General features: G+C 40.6%; 1 protein-coding gene across 3 annotated transcripts in view; it reads left to right on the forward strand.

Annotated features, from left to right (window-relative positions):
* ANKFN1 (ankyrin repeat and fibronectin type III domain containing 1) overlaps window positions 1-20,307 on the forward strand; it is a 486,838-nt gene that overhangs the window by 45,390 nt on the left and 421,141 nt on the right. Inside the window, exons 1-2 of one of the 3 annotated variants that reach the window (XM_070772498.1) lie at window positions 2,199-5,788; window positions 19,063-19,186. The exons of 1 other annotated variant lie outside the window; for it this stretch is intronic. In XM_070772498.1, the coding sequence (XP_070628599.1) occupies window positions 19,148-19,186 (39 nt within the window). In that variant the 5' untranslated portion in view covers window positions 2,199-5,788; window positions 19,063-19,147. Of the gene's footprint in view, window positions 1-2,198; window positions 5,789-19,062; window positions 19,187-20,307 lie in introns of those variants that run through there. One more of the 3 variants, XM_070772499.1, reaches the window with a different exon arrangement.

The following is a 20,307-nucleotide window of genomic DNA, read 5'->3' on the forward strand; positions in this document are numbered from 1 at the left end:
GGCAGTTTGAACATTCTTTGGCATTGCCCTTCTTCGGGATTGGAATGAAAACTGACCTTTTTCATTCCTGTGGCCACTGCCGAGTTTTCCAAATTTGCTGGCATATTGAGTGCAGCACTTTAACATGTGTCAAAGTGAAAGTGAAAGGGAAGTCGCTCAGTTGTGTCCAACTCTTAGCAACCCCATGGACTGTAGCCCAGCAGGCTCCTCCATCCATGGGATTTTCCAGGCAAGAGTGCTGGAGTGGATTGCCATTTCCTTCTCTGTATCTTCCAACATTGCTATGAAGCTTAAATTGCTCTAAAAATTGTCTTTTTAAAAAAGGAAATAGAATAGAAAAGAAACTACTGCGTTTTATATAAAAAAAAAAACCTACTTACTAAAAAATAAAGACATAATAGTTTCTTTTATATGTTATTTCCTCTTTAAAATGACTATTTCTAGAGCAATTTAGTTTCACAGTGATGTTGGAAGATACAGAGTTTTGCCATATGCCTCGACACCTGCATGGCTTTGCTGTTATTGAATCATCCATCAGAGTGGTACATAAATCCTGGCAACTACTGATCCTTATACATAAATTTGCCTGTTCCAGACTATCTTGTGGTTGAAATCATGCAGTATACAGCCTTTTCAGGTTGACTTTTTAACTTAGTAATACGCATTTAAATTCTTCCATGTCTTTTCATGGTTTTATAGACCTTATTTCTTTTAAAAACTGAGTAAGTTCTCTTGTTGGTATGTACTTCAGTTTAGCCATTCAGTTACTGAAAGACATCTTGGTTGCTTCCCAATTTTGGCAATTATAAGTAAAGCTGCTATAAACATCCATATGCATAAATTTTCAATCGATTTGAGTAAGTACCAAGGAGCACAATCGCTGGATTGAATGGTGAAAGTATGTTTAGCTTTCTAAGAAACTGCCAAATTGTCTTCCAAAGTGGCTGCACCATTTTACATTCTGTCCACAATGAATGGGAGTTCCCATTACTGCACATTCTCAACAGCATGTGATGTTGTCAAGGGTCTAGATTTGGGACATCCTCACAGGAGAAGGAAATGGCAACCCACTCCAGTGTTCTTGCCTGGAGAATCCCAGGGACGGGGGAGCCTGTTGAGCTGCCGTCTATGGAGTTGCACAGAGTCGGACACGACTGAAGCGACTTAGCAGCAGCAGCAGCAGCAGCAAGGGTGTAGTAGTATCTCACTGCTGCTTTAATTTGCATTTTCCTGGTTACATATGATATGGACGCTTGTGAACTGATTTAACTGCTAGATAATCATGATGCCGTATTAATCAGTGGGCTCATCTTTTAGCAGCTTAGATTGATGATTTGAATCTTAACTCTCAGTTTTTGATTCCAGAACAGTTTTAATTCTGTCATAGAATTTTGGAAAGCCTTTTCCTCTTCTGCACCTAAGTTTTCTCATCTTCTCATCTAGGATGAACAATATTTGTTTCTTCCTCAAAAATTTCATCTTGAAGTCTATACAATCCTACCAAATCCTCCTTCTGGATTTTGATAAGGAATAAACAGAAAATTCCAGGGAGAATAATTGAGAGTTTATAAAGTGAAATACAAATGGTTATTATTGGGCAATCTCTTACTTGAGTGACTGAAGCAGTGAGCATTCCTCTATTGGAGAGAGATGGAGCTGAGAAATTTTTACCCAACTGCAAATTGAAATACCCACTTCACCTTCTTGCTGTGCTCAGGAACATCCCATGAAACTGATTTTGCCTGTGTCTCATGCCTTGCTCCAAAGAATATAACCTCAAGAAAATCCAAGGGCAAAGTTCTCCTTTTCTTCAATGTCAGAGATCAAATTTGGGAGGCTTTGGTTTCCTCCCACCTCTGAAGCCTGGATAGAAGGCAACTCAGCTGCTGAAAAGACCTTGGATCCCAGGCACTAGCTACTCTGAGAGTGAAATAGGGAAGCTGCACTTAAGTGACCAACCTTGAGAGAACCTAAGACCTAGTGAGACCTCAGGATGCCCAAGAACTCAAAACATGAGTGGAGATGGGATTCTGCCCCTCCCAGTTTGAGGGTTGCAAACCTTTTCAAAAAAACTCTACTCACATTCCCAAAAGAAGGCAAATGTCTAACCACAATTTTTTTTCTTTTTTAATTTTCATTGGTTTTTAAAGTCACAAAAGTGAATTTCCCAGGACAGGTCATGTAAGGCAGTACCTGGATGAACACAGGGAAATTATTCATTGCTTGTTCCCGTGTTCCACAGCTTCAGCGTCTAGCTCTGTTTTCTCTATTTTTAAGAGATTGCATTACTTTGCTAGCATGTGAGATAAGTGAAATTGTGCAGTAGTTGAGCAGAGGATGGGATGGTTGGAATGGATCACCGACTCGATAGACATGAGTTTGAGCAAGCTTTGGGAGTTGGTGATGGACAGGGAAGCCTGGCATGCTGCAGTCCATGGAGTAGCAAAGAGTCGGATACAACTGAATGACTGAACTGAACCGAAGAGGTTGCATGTAAGGAGCTTGTTGGGAAACTTTTATGCTATAGTCAAAATTGTCTAATATCAGATCCCAAAAGAGCTTACTAGTATTGTACCTCATCCAGAATCTGAGCTTGTTACCTGGGGAAATAACCCCACCTCACCCAAATATGCCATTGAATTGTGACCACCAGCTAACTCCTACTCTTTCCCAAAGAGCTGGCCCAAGTGGTGACTCTTTTCAATACTGTCTCTGACATTACCAGCCACCTTCAAATAGATGGGCTGCAACTGTACAACCACAGCCCTTTGATGATTACTGCATCATCCTAGACAGCAACAGAGACTTCTTTTCTTGAACTCTGCTTTTCTTATTTAATTCTTTACCAAAAATTTCTCTTGTTTAATAAATGCTTATATCATACTTACTATGTGAGAAAGTTTCATGCTTACTATGTGAGAAAGTTAAATGCTACATCCCCCGACAATCTTATGAGAGTAATACTATTGATACACCGTCTAATTTTACAGACAAAGAAACTGAGTCATAGAGGCTAAGTAACTTCATAACCCAGCCAGGAAAGGGCAGGCTGGCATTTAAACCCAATTCCAAAGTCCTGAACAGTGACTAAATATCCTAATTTTTCTGGAGGTAATGAGAACCTCCAAAGCACTAGAATTAGGATTGTATTTCTAAGAAAGTACATGGAGCAAAAGCAAAGTACTGAAATTTTGAGATGTCATCTTCATGTATAAGCTAAATCTGTTACTCAACATCTTTTTGAATTCCTTCAACAAATAGCTCTCAGATAAATAAGAACACTTTTGTAGGCCATTATCTTCCCTTGGGAGGGGTTCATGGATCTTGGTTAAAGTTCCATTTTCCCCTGCGGTCTGTGAACAGGATCCTTAATGACTAACATTTGGTTAATCATTAATAGAATGGTTAATATATAGGCTTTGGAATCCAAATAATTTGGGTAAAAGTCCCAGCTTTGCTAGTTGTATGGCCTCAGGCAATTTACTTCCCATCTCTGAGTCTCAGATTCTTGGTTTACAAGATGTGAGCAATCATTGTCTTGGTCATGCTGGATGCTGGAGTGAGAAGTTTATGCTGGGGTGACAAGCATCTTGCATTTGTCAGTCACTCAACACAACAAAGGTGTGTTTTTCACTCAAGCTCATGGTTAGTACCCACCAGCAGAGGGGACTTGCTGTCCCTGGTTACTCCAGGAGGATGGAGACTCAACCCAGACCAAGGTTTCTCCACCACAGAGCTATTGACATTTGGGGCTCAATATTTCTTTGTTGTGGAGGTTATTGTCTTCATTGTAGAATATTCAACAACATCCATGGCCTTCACAAACTGGATGTCAATAGTAGTACCCCTCCACCCCCAATTATAGCAGTCAAAGCTATCTGCAGACATAGTCAAATGTTCCCTGGGAACAAAATTACCACCGATTGAGAACTGTACTCAAATGATCTAGAAAGGCACTTAAAAGGAAAGGTTGAGGCTTAAACACTAGCAACTAAATGTTTCTCCATGAAAATGACATACTTTGCCTTCTGTTTGATTGACTAAAGTTAGTCATGTGGCCATACTTAACTTCAAGAAGGGGGGAAGTATAATTCTATCACATCAATTCTATCCTGAGAAAGGGAGAGATCAGGAATACCTGTCAACAGTCCTAATAAATAGCCAACTGGGATCATTGAAAGGGTTAAATGAAATAATGAATATAAGGTGTTTGACACAGTGCCTGGCTAATTCGGAGAAGGCAATGGCACCCCACTCCAGTAATCTTGCCTGGAAAATCCCATGGGTGGAGGAGCCTGGTAAGCTGCAGTCCATGGGGTCACTAAGAGTCAGACACAACTGAGCAACTTCACTTTCACTTTTCACTTTCATGCATTGGAGAAGGAAATGGCAACCCACTCCAGTGTTCTTGCCTGGAGAATCCCTGGGATGGGGGAGCCTGGTGGGCTGCCTTCTGTGGGGTCACACAGAGTTGGACAACTGAAGTGACTTAGCAGCAGCAGCTGGCTAATTAGAAGGGCTCACTGCTTGGAGACTGTTCATATTAAAATACAAAGGCAGGTAGTTCAACCAACAGCCCCTTTACAAGAATTCAGAATTTCTATGTCACGTGTTTGAACTTTCCTTTATCTCAGGGCCAGTGCACGCTTAGTTGCTCAGTCATGTCTGACTCTTTGTGACTCTGTGGATTGTAGCCCACCAGGTATCTCTTTCCATGGAATTCTCCAGGCAAGAATGCTGGACTGGGTAGCCATTCCCTTCTCCAGGGGATCTTCCCAACCCAGGGATGGAACCTGGGTCTCCTGCATTGCAGGCAGACTCTTTTCTGTCTGAGTCACCAGGGAAGCCCAAAGGCTAGTAGAGGTTGGTTAGTTTGTGGTGCTTGTTTGCAAGGAGTACTCCTATTAACAATATTGTTGGTCAATTGAAATTTCCTATTATTAAAACAAGCAAACAAATAAAAAGTGCTTGGCTGACCCTGCCAGGCTTCAACTTCAGATTGAGATTGTCTCTAATTGTCATGTGCTAACCACTTGGACTTCTCTCCTAAACATCGTATACTATCCTTCCTATCTCAGGGTCTTTGCATTTGTTATTCCTTCTGTCTAGAATGCTGCCTCTGCATCCATCTAGTTAATTTTACTTTTTTTTTTTTTTCCCTGCTTTCCAGGGAAGCCTTCCTGATTTATCAGGCTAGGTGTTCCTTCCTCTGCTCCCATTCTAAGTGCATCGCCTGAAGACCTTTCTTCATCACCCAGTCCATGATTATGTTTCCCTGTGGGATTAGTTGATTAAAGTCTGTCTCCCATACTGGCCTGTGAATTCAGTTGTGTCTTTCTCTCTTTTGTTCACTTTATAACTCCAGAGCCTAGTGTGTGGTATAACATAGACACTCAATACGTCTGTGGTGAATTAATGAAGGCCAAGAATAAAATTTGGATCCACTGACACTCGGTTTGAACTCTTTCCTTCAAACCGTGCTGCAGGCAACAAAGTACCAGCCCCAATAGATTCCTGGGGGAAGGAAAGGGGAAAGAAGTGCCAGCCTAAAGTGCCATTCCTCGCCTGCTACAAGGACGCTTCTAGCAGGGGTATGCCCCTGCACACGCAGTGCCCGAGCGGCCTGCCACTGCAGCGTCTGTGTTTTCAGAGAAAGCAGAGAGCTCCCAGTTCCTGGTTGGGAACCATGGTGAGGAGTATAAACAGAGCTGAGCAACTTCACCCTGGAGTCCGGAGGACCAGCCTTCGGGCCCCTGGGCGCTGACCCTGGCCATCCTGAGCACCTGGGGTAAGTCTTCCCTTCTTTCCCAGGGTTAGGGGTTGGCTCCTGGTCTCCTTTGTCAGCCTGCACACCCTGCCCCTTGGCATTCTTGCTGCTGGCCTTTCGAACTTGAATAAGCATCCATTTTCTTCCTTCCTGTGACTTGGAGGGGACCCAAATCTCTGTGCTCCTGGCTCTTTGCCTGTTTTCACCCCCACATTCTCCACCTCCACAAGTAGTTTCTGTCTGGTTAACTGGACCCTGATCTACAAAAACCTGGTGAGCTGCTTCCCTAAGTCTCTGCCAGGCATAGATCTATCAGACCTGCTCAAATGCCCCTTAGTCAGGGCTTACAGCTCTCCCTGGGCAACTATGAATCTCTCTCTCTTTGAAATAAGATCTTACTTTTGCTGAGGCTGCAGCGTGACGTACTTAAAAGTCATACCAGTAAGTGTTTAAACCAACACTTCTCATCACTAGCAAAAAATATTTATGGCCACAAAGCTGGATTATTGGGAACAAATCTCTTGATACAAATGCATACAGGAGGAAAAATAAAACAAGCAAGCAAACAAAAAGAGATGAAGAAAAAAATAGAGCCACACCTTTGGCTCTGCTCTGGGCATGAGGGGAGAGAGCCCATAGGCTTAAAAGATAGAAGGCCCTGGGGGCAAAACTCATGGAGTTTATTCCATTAAATCTGAAGAGCTTGAAAGCATTATGAGCAGAATGGCTGCTCCCCTAGCAGCCCAGCCACTGAATCAGGGATGGAACTGGTCATCAGAGCACGGAGCCTATGGTCTGAATCTAGGGCATAGTCTCTGGGACATATATTTTGACTTAAAGCCAGGGCAACTCCTCAGGCAGCTAACTACAGGTGAAATTGTCTTTGCTTCATAGATTCAATCCACTCTTGGAATTTCATTGTACAAAATAAAATGGTTTTAGTGTTATATGAATTATCATTTAGGGCAATTGCTATTACAATGAAGGCCAGAGTCTTTTATTACAGCAAGAAGTTATTTTTACAAATCCAGGATGAGTTATGCATTGTCTAATTCTGGAGTTTGTTCATGGGCTAAAGAATGCAGTAAGCTCATTTCTGAGGGACCTGACTTCCTGAAAGGTGGCCTCTGTCCAGAATGGTGAAGACGAAAGGTTAGCTGTGGTTGCTCCTTTAATCTGATTTACTGTTTTTATGAGTCATTAATACAAAGAGCTAGTCTGCTTTCTACAAAAGTCAGTTTTCTACAGCCTCCGGTTCTTTCTTTTCACTCCAACTTTAACTTCTTAAACTATTAGAGTAATACATGATTGTAGAATAGCCAAGCAGAACAAATGTATAGAGAAAAAAAAGGAAAAATTTTAACCCATACCCCCAGACCAAATCCACTTCCTTTCCCTTTCAGAAAAACCACCAGTAGCTGGTGGATAACCTGTAGATAACTTTTTTCTTAAAAATATACAAGAATACACATAATTGTAGATTATATATAAAAGCAAATGCACTCAATGACATTGGATTATTCCAAACTGGTAAATAGCATCACAGTGTATATTATTTTGGTTTGCAACTAGCTTTTTTTTCACTTAATAATATGTCCTTGTGCTTTCTGCATGCCAGCTGTCACTCCAGTCATATGCATATCTAACTGTATGACCCCATGGACTGTAGCCTGCCAAGCTCCTCTGTCCGTGGGTTTCTCCAGGCAAGAATACTAAAGTGGATCACCATGCCCTCCTCAAGCCAGTGTACATAGATCCACCTGATTCTTTTAAACAATCTCCTCGTGTCTCATTCTATAATTACCATAGTTTATCTCTTGTTTGTCCTATTGCTAGAGTGTAGATTGTTTCCATTTCTTTACTGCTACAAACATACCAGATGTATACTGACCTACACACAAATATGTGTGTGTGGGCATAAGAGTGTGCGTGTGTGTGTGTGTGTGTGTGTGTGTGTGTGTGTATGCATCTCTGTAAGATTTATGTAGAATGAATTCCCTGGAAAGGAATGAACTGAGTTAAACTATATGGGCAATTAAACTTTGCCACTGTTAAAGACCATCACGTTGCCCTCAGAAAGTGCTATGCCACTTTCCGTATCTCAACATTTTCATCTGTAAAATGGGAACACTAATGTTAGCCTCCTCACAGAACTGTTGTAAAAATACAGTGCAGAGGGCATGGGAAATAAGTGTTGGACTCTGTTAGTTTGCCAAAATAGTAGCTATGATGACAGTTATTTGTTATCATAAATTGAAGAGACACAGTCACATACCCACAGGGAAAGACAGAGTCTCTGAGTAAGTGGTATTTGAGTGACTAACTGGCATCTGAGCAGACTGAGCAGACTGACTACATGCCTGGGAGAGATGAGGGTGGAATTCCACTGACCCTCAGGATCCAGTTAACCAGAGAGAAATGATAAATAATCCCTTAATTTGTAAACTAACTGATAATCATAACAGAAATGGGGTATTAGAGGCTGCTGCTGCTGCTGCCTTTAAGTCGCTTCAGTCGTGTCCGACTCTGTGCAACCCCATAGACGGCAGCCCACCAGGCTCCCCCGTCCCTGGGACTCTCCAGGCAAGAACACTGGAGTGGGTTGCCATTTCCTTCTCCAATGCATGGAAGTGAAAAGTGAAAGTGAAGTCGCTCAGTTGTGTCCGACTCCTAGCGACCCCGTGGACTGCTGCTTATCAGGTTCCTCCGCCCATGGGATTTTCCAGGCAAGAGTACTGGAGTGGATTGTCATTGCCTTCTCCGGTATTAGAGGCTACGGAGTGTAAAAACATCATTGTGTGGAAGGGAAACAGAGAGAAGGGACCTTACTTAAGGTCACACACCTGCTCTAGCAACAGAGTTGAACCTAGGAACCGCACCTCTAACTGCAAGTCCATGTTGCCTCCATATTTATGTTTTCTGTACCATTCTCCACCTCTCAAGAAAAATGTAATGAGAAACAGGTCTGCAGAAAAAGCTCTTTGTGTCTTATTTGGGATGATGACTTAAACATAACCAAATTAATAAGGAAATAATGCTTCAAAGGAAAAAATGGGCAAAAGTGAAGACCAGGCAATTTACAGGAAAGAAAGTACAAACGGCCAACACATGTATGACAAGATGCTCAACTCAGTGATAGGGGAAACACAACTTTAAAGGGCATTCATTCATTTATTCAATCAAAAGGAATTTTTGAGTGACTACTATAAGCTAGGTTACTACTATGGAGTTTATTTTCCGTCTCTCGCTAAGACCAAGTATTAGTGAGGATATAAGGAAACTGGTACTTTCATATACTGTGTGAGTGGTGAGGGGATTTATACACAACTGTAAAGCTATATTACTCTTGGCAGAATAATGCCCCTTCCTCAAAGATGTCCATATATAGTAATAAGGAATTAAGTTTGCCGATGGAATAAGATTGTCAATCAGTGGATCTTTTCTTAAACCGAAGTATACTTGATTTACAATATGTTTTAGTTTCAGGTATACAGCATAATAATTCATTTTTTGCAGATTATTTTCCATTATAGATTTTGTAGATAATGTATATAATTTTCTGAGTTATACAGTAAATCCTTCTTGATTTTGTATCTGTTAATCCCATAACTCTAATTTGTCCCTCCCCACATCCCCTTTGGCTACCCTAACATTATTTTCTATGTCTGTAAACCTGTTTCTGTTTTGGATATACATTTTTTGGATATAGATTATAATAATATATTATTATAATATATTGTAATTGTATATAATATAATATATAATATAATAGATCTATACTATTATATTATACATATAATAATATAATTATATATGTATTATATTATATTATATATAATATAAATATATATTTATATATAAATATACATTATATGGGAGAAGGCAATGGCACCCCACTACTGTTGCCCAGAAAATCCCATGGATGGAGGAGCCTGGTGGGTTGTAGTCCATGGGGTCGCACAGAGTCGGACACGACTGAAACGACTTGGCAGCAGCATACATTATATAATATAATTAAGATAATTATATTATATAATATATTATATTGAATTATATTATATATCTATGATATATAATATAATATAGATATATTATATATAATATACAAATATATAACATATATTTATATTATAATTATTATATCATTACTATATATATTATAATAATTATATAAATATATATGAATAAAATTATAATATATTAAATATATTATAATTATATATTATTATATAATAACATAATATTATAATGTATATAATATTCAATTATATATCTCTCTCTCACATCTTTATCCATTCATCTGTTGATGTACACTTAAGTTCCTTGTATATATTGGCAATAGTAAACAGTGCTGCTGTGAACATTAAGGTGCATTTTAGATATCATTTTTAGATATCAGAGTTTTCTTTCTTTTTTTCTGGATATTTAGCAGAAGCGGAATTGCTGGATCATATAGCAATTCTATTTTTAGTTTTCTAAGGAGTTTCCATAGTGGTTGCACCAATTTCCATTCCTATGAACAGTGTAGGAGGGTTCCGTTTTCTCCATACCCTCTGCAATGTGCCTTATTTATAGACTTTTTAATGATAGCCATTCTTATTGATGTGAGATGATACCTCATTGTGATTTTCTTTTGCATTTCTCAGATGAGAAATGCTGAGCATCTGTTCATGTGCCTGTTAACCCTATGTATGTGTTATTCTTTTACCTTGGGAGACTGGCTTCTCAACTATCTTAATTTAGGGAACATGCTGGATTATTCACGTGAAGCCAGCTGTACTCTCAAGGGTCCTTAAAAGCTGAAGAGGGAGGCAGAAGAATCAAAGTCAGAGAAGGAGAAATGATGATATAAGCAAGGTCAGAGTGATGCCAGAAGGACTCCACTTGACATTGCTGGCTTTTGAGGTGGAGGAAGGAGGCCATGGGCCAAGGAGTGTGGACAGACTTCAGAAGCTAGAAAAGGTGGAGATAAGGACTATCTCCCAGAGCCCCCAGTAAGAAATGCAGTTACAGTGTTAAGAGCCTAGGTTTCACCCCTGTGAGACCAATGTCAGACTTACAACTTGCAAAACTCTTTAAGATATAATAAGATATAATGATAAGATATAAGATATAGATAATAAGATATAACAAGATATAATAATAAATTTGTGCTGCTGCAAACCACTAGTTTCTGGCAATTTGTTACAGTGGCCACAGAAATCAATACAGCTCTATTAAAATTTAAAACATTGTGTTCATTGACTCATCAATTCACTAGCATATATGTATGGAGATCCACAGACAAGAATATCTGCTGAAGCATTGCTTGTAATGAAGAATGGTTGCAGGGACTTGAGCCTGTTATCCATGAAATGGGATAGGAAGCAGAACCTGGTGAATGCGACAGGACTGTCTCCAAAATAAAGCATGAGAAAAGTAAGTTGCACTCCCAAGAACAAAATTACGTATTTTTAACAGTCCTTATATCTGAATTGAAGAATGTATGCCAAACAATTTTAACTCCTAGGGAAATAACTGAATTTGAAGTTTATGACTCATATAATTCTTAAATAAAAACTAACAGAATGTTGTAAAGCAATTATCTGCCAATTAAAAAAAATAATAAAATAAAATGAAAAAATTTAGTTGAAAAATAATGAGCTCATTTGAAGGCTTGTCCCTCCCCAAGTCACATACACTCTTCATTTGGTTCGGTGCATGTTATAAAGGACCTAGTATTAAAATTCAAAAATCTAATATCTAGGAAGTTAATGATCCAGCATATGAGAGGAAAGGATAATTCTTAAAATCTGCATTATCACTGGGGATTAATTCAAAGGATTCTAAGTTTTCTTAATTATTGTAAGGAGAGTGCTGGTGGCTACTCTAAGTCATGGGAAATTCCTGGACCTCTGGATATCAAGGCTGGAGTCAGAGTGCCTGGTCTGTCTCTTTACTACCTTGTCTACTACCTACATTGCTGCATTTTTGAGACCAACATTGAAAGTTCAGTTTCCCAAATATGCTGACTAATTTATATAGGAGGCATTGGCCTGTATGAGGAATGGAAACCTCTCAAAACTCAGTTCATCACCTGCATGTTTCAGTACTTTCTGTTGTTGAAATAAAATTTCCTTGTATAGCTATCCATTGTATGGATGACCCATTTTCAGGGATTTTTTAAATCCATCTGTCTTTGTGTATGGTGTGAAAGAATGGTCTAATTTCATATTTTTATATGTACCTGTTCACTTTTCCCAGCACCATTTGTTGAAGAGACAGTCTTTTCAACATTATGTAGTCTTGCTTACTTTGTCATAAATTAATTGGCAATAGGCTCATGGGTTTATTTATGGGTTTTCTACCCTGTTCCATTGATCTATATTTCTAGTTTTGTGCCAGCACCGTACTGTTTTGATGACTGTAGCTTTGTAGTATAGTCTGAAGTCAGGGAGCCTGATTCCTCCAGCTCCGTTTTTCTTTCTCAAGATTTCTTTGGCTTTTCAGGGTCTTTTGTGTCTCCATAAAATTTTGAGATTTTTGTTGTTGTTGTTCTGGTAAGTAAGTTGCTTTAATTGTGTCTGACTCTGTGCAACCCCATGGACAGCAGCCCACCAGGCTCCCCTGTCCCTGGGATTCTCCAGGAAGAACACTGGAGTGGGTTGCCATTTCCTTCTCCAATGCATGAAAGTGAAGAGTGAAAGTGAAGTCGCTCAGTTGTGTCCGACTCTTAGCGACCCCATGGACTGCAGCCCACCAGACTCCTCCATCCATGGGATTTTCCAGGCAAGAGTACTAGAGTGGGGTGCCATTGCCTTCTCCATTGTTGTTCTAGTCAGTGAAAAATTGCCATTGGTAATTTGACAGAGAATGCATTGAACCTGTAGTTTGCCTTGGGTAGTATAATCATTTTGATAATACTGATTCTTCCAATCCATGAACATGGCATGTCTTTCTATCCATTTATGTCATCCTTGATTTCTTTCAATGATGTCATGGTTTTCAGAGAGGTCTTTTGTCTCCTTAGGTGGGTTTATGCCTAGTTATTTTTGTTTTTTTTTTGATGTGATGGTAAGTGGAATTGTTTATTGAATTTCTCTTTCTTATCTTTCATCGTTAGTGTATAGAAATGCAACAGATTTCTGATCATTCTTTAACATCATACACAAAAATAAGTTCAAAATAGATTAACACCTATATATGAGACCAGACGCTATAAAATTTCTGGAGGATAACATAGGCAGAAGAACACTCTCTGGCATAAATCACAGTTATATCTTTTTTGATCCATCTTCCATAAAAATGGAGATTAAAAACAAAAATAAACAAATGAGCTACCATATGACCCTACAATTACACTATAGGCTATATATCCAGATATGATATGAAAAACATGATATGAAAGGATACATGCATCCCAAAGTTTATTGCAGCATTGTTTACAATAGCCAAGACGTGAAGGCAACCTAAACATCCATTGACAGAGGAATGGATAAAGAGGATGGGGTACATATGTACAATGAAATATTACTCAGCCACAAAAAAGAATGAAATAATGTCATTCGCAGCAACATGGATGGATCTAGAGATTGTCATGCCGAGTGAAGTAAGTCAGACAGAGAAGGAAATCCCTTATATGTGGAATCTAAAAATAAATGATATAGATGAACTTATAAAACAGAAAGAGACTCACTGGCTTAGAGAATGAACTTATGATTGCTGGTGGGAGGGATGGGGGGACAGGATAGTTAGGCAGTTTCAGATGGACATATACACTCTGCAATATTTAAAATGGATAGTCAACAAGGACCTACTGGATAGCACATGGAACTCTGCTCAGTGTTATGTGGTAGCCTGGATGGGAGGGGAGTTTAGGTGAGAATATATACATGTATATATATATGACTGAGTCCCTTTGCTGTTCACCTGAAACTTTCACAAAATAGTTAATAAGCTATACCCCAATACAAAAAAATAAATAAATACGTTTTTCAAAACTGAAAAAATCCACCTACCAATTGATGGACATTTAGATTGTTTGCTCTATTGGCTATTATGACGAACACTACAGGGAACAGTCATGTACACGTATTTAGGGGGCCATATGTTTTCACTTCTCTTGCATAGATGTCTAGGGATGGAATTGCTGGATCTATAGGAAATCTACATTTAACCTTTTAAGGAACTACTTGCTGAAGTGCTTTCTGATGTGGCCACACTAATTTACATTTCCATCAATAATGTGTGAGGATTTCAGTTTTCCCACAAAGTCCTTTCATTTACTTGTTATGTCTGACTTGCATAGGATTGAATATCTCTGTTATAAAATTAAGTAGATGCATTTCTACCTTAGAAACTCTGACAACACATTTCTGTATGTCCCTTATCAGTATGCATACCCTCACTGCTACTACTATTGCTACTGCTGATGACAGCTAACATTTGTTGAGGGCTTACAATACTCCAGACACTATTTCAGTGTCTTACATATATTAACATACATTTAATCCTCCCAGCAACAAATTGAGATAAGTAACCCCGCTGAGCAGAGAAGGCAATGGCAATCCACTCCAGTACTCTTGCCTGGAAAATCCCATGGATGGAGGAGCCTGGTAGGCTGCAGTCCATGGGGTCGCTAGGAGTTGGACACGACTGAGTGACTTCACTTTCATTTTTCTCTTTCATGCATTGGAGAAGGAAATGGCAACCCACTCCAGTGTTCTTGCCTGGAGAATCCCAGGGACAGGGGAGCCTGGTGGGCTGCCGTCTATGGGGTCGCACAGAGTCGGACACAACTGAAGCGACTTAGCAGCAGCAGCAGCAGCAACAACCCAGCTGAGAAATAATGGTAGCTTGTATTGGAAGAGCAGTAGAGAAAACAAGTAAGAAGTGAATAGATTGAGTCACTTATTTATTCATTTAATCCACAAATATTTATTGAAGCTTCACTGTACTCAGTACTCATTGTACTGAGTTTACTGCTGTGAGCAAAAGAGTTTGTCTCTGCCCTCACAGAACTTAAAATCTGTTGATTTGAAAGATATTTAAGAATTAAAATCAAGACACCTTACTGGTTAATTTGATGCAGAAAGGAATTCAGGGAAAGGGTTCACACTTTGGCAAGTAGAGGACAGCTTGCCATTATCTCTTGAGATAAGGACCATGGAGGTTTGAGAGCTGGAAAAGGTAGGCAAAAGATGGAAAAAGATGATTTCAGTTATGAGCATGTTGATCCACAAGGATCTGTAAGACATGTAATGAACAGTCCAGCATGTGAATCTGAAGTTTAAAACAGAGATCTGAACTATATATATATAAATTGGGGATGGTCACATAGATGATAACTAAAATCGTGGGCATTGCCGAGGGGCGGGGTAAAATCGACGTGAGAAGGACCCTAGGGCTGGACCTTGAGGAATTTTGACTTTTAGAGACAGAAAAGCAGAGATGAGACTGCAAAGAAGCTGCCAAGTAAATAAATAAGAAAACCAGGGGTGTATAAAGTTCCTGAAGCCAAAAGTGCATTTCAAGGAAGGGAGCTGTCAACAGTTCTGAATGCCCCACAGAGGGCAAGGAGAGTGAAGGCGCTGTGGATCGAGAGTCTCAGAAGTCCCTGGTGACCTTCTGGAAAGCTCTGTGGTGCAGCAGTGTGGCGGGGCCCAACAGCCAATAGAAAATGATGGGATGGAGGCGAAAGGTTCTGACCCTGTGAAGCCGCGTGGAGCAGACCCCTGAGCAGGGCTGTAACAAGCCAGGAAAGGGCACATTTGACAAGTGCTGTTTTGTCTTTGATAGGAAAACTTGACGCATATTTAAGTACTGTTGGTACGAATTCAGTACAGTGTCAGGGTAATGACTTATGCTTTAAGTTCAATCATAATTTAATAATTTTCCCCATACTCTTTGTACGCAGATTTGAGCAATATGTTGAAAGCTTTACTAAGCCTGGCGTTACAGAAAATCATAAACTACATTCTGGACCTGTCAATTTCTAGATGAAGTTCTTTAATCATTTTAAACTTCAGTTTCCTCATCTTAGTTGTCAACATTGTTGCAAGTACAAGAAATACCATATAAAAAGAAATCAGCACCTCACTTGGCATTCAGTCAGCTCCCAAAAAAAGGTAGCACTCACTGTTTGAATCCACACAACCAGGCAGTATGTATTAGCCAAATCCTTCTGTCTTATGTTTTAACTGCTGGCAGGAATGTTGTGCCCATTTGCTTAAGCTCAAACAGCTACCCGGGTTTCCTATCCCTGAGTCTAATTCTCAAATGATGCTGCATTATTCCATCATCAACATGTACTCATTCTTTCAACACAGGTTCTCCACCTCTATCACCCAACTCAGCTATATTTTAATCACCTGCTGTTGTCATCACTGAAATTATCATTCCAGAAAAGGGAGTTCCCTGGCATCAGCCTGCCATTCACAGCCTTGGGTTTACACTGTTTGACAATCTATTAATATTTCACTGCATCCTGTTCTTCCATAACCAAATTTCCCCATCCTCTTAAGCCCTTTTGAACTTGACTCATCACATTTTCTTCCTGGTGTTGACTTTGCTTCTTATTACAATACTTTCTATCAGAATGGCCATTGGTAATCTTGGGATATTTCATTCCCAACTAAATCTAACACTTAGGACCCTTGTATCCCAGGAAATAGCCTCCCATAGTTACCCTAGCTCTGTCAGGTAATACTTAGACTGACATGAAAAGAAAAGAAAAGCAGAAAGCTAACATGAAATGAGTAATCTACCCTAACAGAGAATTTCCTGGAATGTACTACTTGTTTCAGAATTCCAACTTCTTAACACCTCTAAAGAGGATTTCACCATCACACTGAATTCAGATGTGTGTATTACGTTGCTAATATCAAAAAAAAAAAAAGAAGCTGTTAATATCAGGCTCCCTTTCTGGAATATTTTGTTCTTCTCTGGATGCTACTTATTCTTCCAGTCCCCTACACTCAGAAGTATAGTATTTATAGTATTTTCTTTATTCCTGCAACCTTACCCCATCCTACTCCATCTACTATTTTCCACTTAGACATTCATCCACATCTTTTCCAAGTTTTTAATGCTCTTTTGGTTTATCTCTTTCTCTCTCTTTCCCCCTGACATTTTAACTGACACCCCTGCCCTTCTAGTCCCTTTGTCATAAAACTTAGTATTATATTTTTCTTAGAACTTCATTTCGACCATATCCCTACCCAGTTAAAAATGTTTGTGACTCCACATTGCAAAATCATGTCTAGACCCTCACCCTACCCCACCTCTTCACCTTCTCAATCTCTCCTTAGTTCCTTAAAGAAGATCTTGTTCCATTGTGCTTGACTCACTCTTTCCTAAAGTCATTCTGGGGATGTCCTTGCTTTCTCTCTCTTGCTCATGTAGTTTCCTCCACCTCTAATCATTTTTCTCTGCTCCTCCTCAATATTCTCAATTAAACAACCTCCGGAGAATCGACACCCTAGCTGTTAACGATCCCCACTCCCATAAGCTAAGAGTGCACAATCGCGTAATCTTGAACTGGACATTTGTCGTGCAATGCCTTGTGTTTTGGCCCTCTTTGGTCTCTTGGAATTTTATATCTGATACGCTTCTTAGGGGTGACATTATCTGTGTCTACACTGCTAGAGGTAAAGGATCCACTACAAGGGCAAGGGGATTTCTGCTCCATTCTGTGCAATTCAACTTCCACCAGGAATATCACACCAAAGCAGCAGAGTGGCCAAATGCAACACATTCAGAAGGAGAGTGTCAAGGAGAGAGAGAATGGGAATATTCAGAGTTAGCAGATTGGACAGCTGTCCTCAAATACACAAAGATCCTTATGTTTAGCCGATTTGGTCCAGAGAATAAAAGGTAAAGAGATCATTCATAGGAGAGATATAAAAATACTAGCAATCAGTACAATGTAAGCAAGGACCAAGCAGAAGGTATATTGGAGATAGGGTTGGCATAGAGACTTGAGGATCTTATTGATGTTCCAAGGCACTAAATCTTTGCTTTCTGGATCATGAAAAGGTTAATGAGGTTGATTGGGAAGGTGCCAGGATACCAGGGTAGTAGTGGGGGCCTCTGGAGGAAGTAAGTTGAACTGTTGTTATCAATCACTGATACAGCAGTGCTTTAACAACTGACATAGTCATACTGAGACCTACCAGCTGAAAATCAGGTGTGGCCATTTAACAGACTGGCTTTCTGAAAACTGGAATAGAAGGAATCTACCACTAGAAGAACTGGCCATTCTGAGTACTGGCTTTCTGAGCATTGGCCAGCTTTCAGAAATGATACCATGAGGAGGAAGTTATAGGGAGATTTATTTTTTAGTAAAATAAAATCTTAATACAACTAAGAGCTCTCTCCTGAGAGAATAAGTGTCCTATCTCTGGAGATCTGTCAACCCCTGATATGTCATTATTTTCTAACAGAAAATAATATTGGTATAGTAGACCTCTGTGGTCCCTGCCAGGGGCTTCCCAGGTGGCGCCAGTGGTAAAGAACTCGCCTTCCAATGCAGGAGAAGTAAGAGATGTGGGTTTGATCCCTAGGTCGGGAAGATTCCCTGGAGGAGGGCATGGCAACCCACTCCAGTATGCTTGCCTGGAGAATCCCAGGGATAGAGGAGCCTGGCGGGTTACAGGCCATAGATTCGCAAAGAGTCGGACACGACAGAAGTGACCTAATCATTTTAACGCACACACACACATGCTCCCTTTCAAGCTTAAAAGTCTAATTTTGCTATGGTCCCATATCTTCATCTAGAAGAAGAGGAAACTAACGCTCAGGAAGCAGAGGTGAATGCGATTGCTTTGTTCTTGCCACTGACTTCCACCTGGTAGTTTTTTCTTTTTTTTTCCATGTACCTTTCTCATTGTCCCCAAGCGTAGTTTTCTTCCTCCCCTCCCTACAACCACTGGAACCACACCCTGCACACAGCAGGGACTCAGGTAACGTGCAATGGGCGAATGGCTAAACTGTTCACCCCTGCCTACACCTCAAACTCAGGATCCAGAGAGAAAACCTAACTCAGGCCCTCCTCTTTTCTCTGCTTCAGGCTATTGGAACTTACCACTGCTTTCTTCTTCCCTGACCAAACGCTAATAGAGGTGCTAATGAGGCCCTCTGGCCATCAGAAAGAAAGAAAAAGAAAATCAAATAGTCTAATTAATCCACAAATTACAGTCGCTGAAAAAAAGTGGTCATATTTCCTATAGAAAGCCAAACGGGGACTAATGGGCACTAAAGCATTGGTCTTGGCTCCTCGGGGTGTGTAGTTTGGAGGTTACCTGTTGTTTTTTCAGGGATTATGAGGCACCACTTGGCTTCCATTTGGGTGGAGCTCACCAGAACTCCCTTCCAAGTCTGAGCTGTCTGTTTGCTTATTAAATGGGAAAAGAAGGGCAGAGAGTAACCTCTTTGTATAAGGTGAGTCTAATATTAATAGCAAACATTTATTGAGTACTCATAATATGCCAGGAACTATACTAACCATGTTGGTTGGATGATATCATTGAATCCTGTATAATTATTTCCCCACTTTGTACAGAGGGAAACTGAGGCTTGGGTCGGATAGGTTACTTACTCAAGATCACATAAGGGAGATTCTTTACCCTCTGAGCCACCAGGGAAGCCAAGATCACATAATAAGTGGCTAAATACGTGGTCCAAGGCATTTAAGCCCGTGCTAGACCCACCAGCTGTGTTCCGTAGCCAGTGCTTACCTCTCTCTCCCTGCGTGGTGTGGTCCAGGCTGACTGCATCGTACATCCGCGAAGCCTGCGAGTACAGCACAGCTTCTGCTTTGAGCACCTCTGGAGGACTGGAGCTGATCTTACACAGAGTGGACTTTAATGGCTCGGTTTGATGATGATTTGGGCTCAGAGGTGTTGGGGCAATGTGCCAGAAACATCGGATGGGCCGGAGCAGAAAGTGTGGAAGGACACTTGGTGACTGCGTTCTCTGGTTCGAGCAGAGCCCCCAACCCGGGCCGCCCACCAGGACACAGGGGGTTTTCACTCCACCCAGAGTGTGGGCTTTTATCCAGAGAGAGGCAGGACAGCCGGGTTGAAGTGTTCCCAGCACAGCGGGTGGAAAGCACGTTTGAAATTGTGGAATGGCAAGGTGTGCTGGGATGGAAACCAACAGAATGAGGCAAAAATAGGAGTCATTAGACATAAAGTGAGAGCCCTCACTGCTCAAGAAGGCCCAACGTGCATCACATGCGAGTGTGTGTGTGGCACTGGGCAGGCTCTACAGGAACTTATGAAGGTCAGACCCACTAAGACCTGGAACCAGTAAGGACCCCTCTGAGAGCATCTCTTCTGCTCTGAATCTTGGCTGAGTTAGTCACACCTGGCGACCAGCAGGCCAGAGGCATGCGATGTTGAGCACCTACTAATCTAGTCCAGTGTTTCACAAACTCTAAGCTGCATAGGATAGGCTTCCCAGGCAGTGCTCGTGGTAAAGAACCTGCCTGCCAATGCAGGAGACATAAGAGACGTGGGTTCGATGCCTGGGTTGGGAAGATCCCCTGGAGGAGGGCATGG

Source organism: Bos indicus, chromosome 19, assembly GCF_029378745.1.
Source record: "Bos indicus isolate NIAB-ARS_2022 breed Sahiwal x Tharparkar chromosome 19, NIAB-ARS_B.indTharparkar_mat_pri_1.0, whole genome shotgun sequence".
Lineage (NCBI taxonomy): Eukaryota > Metazoa > Chordata > Mammalia > Artiodactyla > Bovidae > Bos > Bos indicus.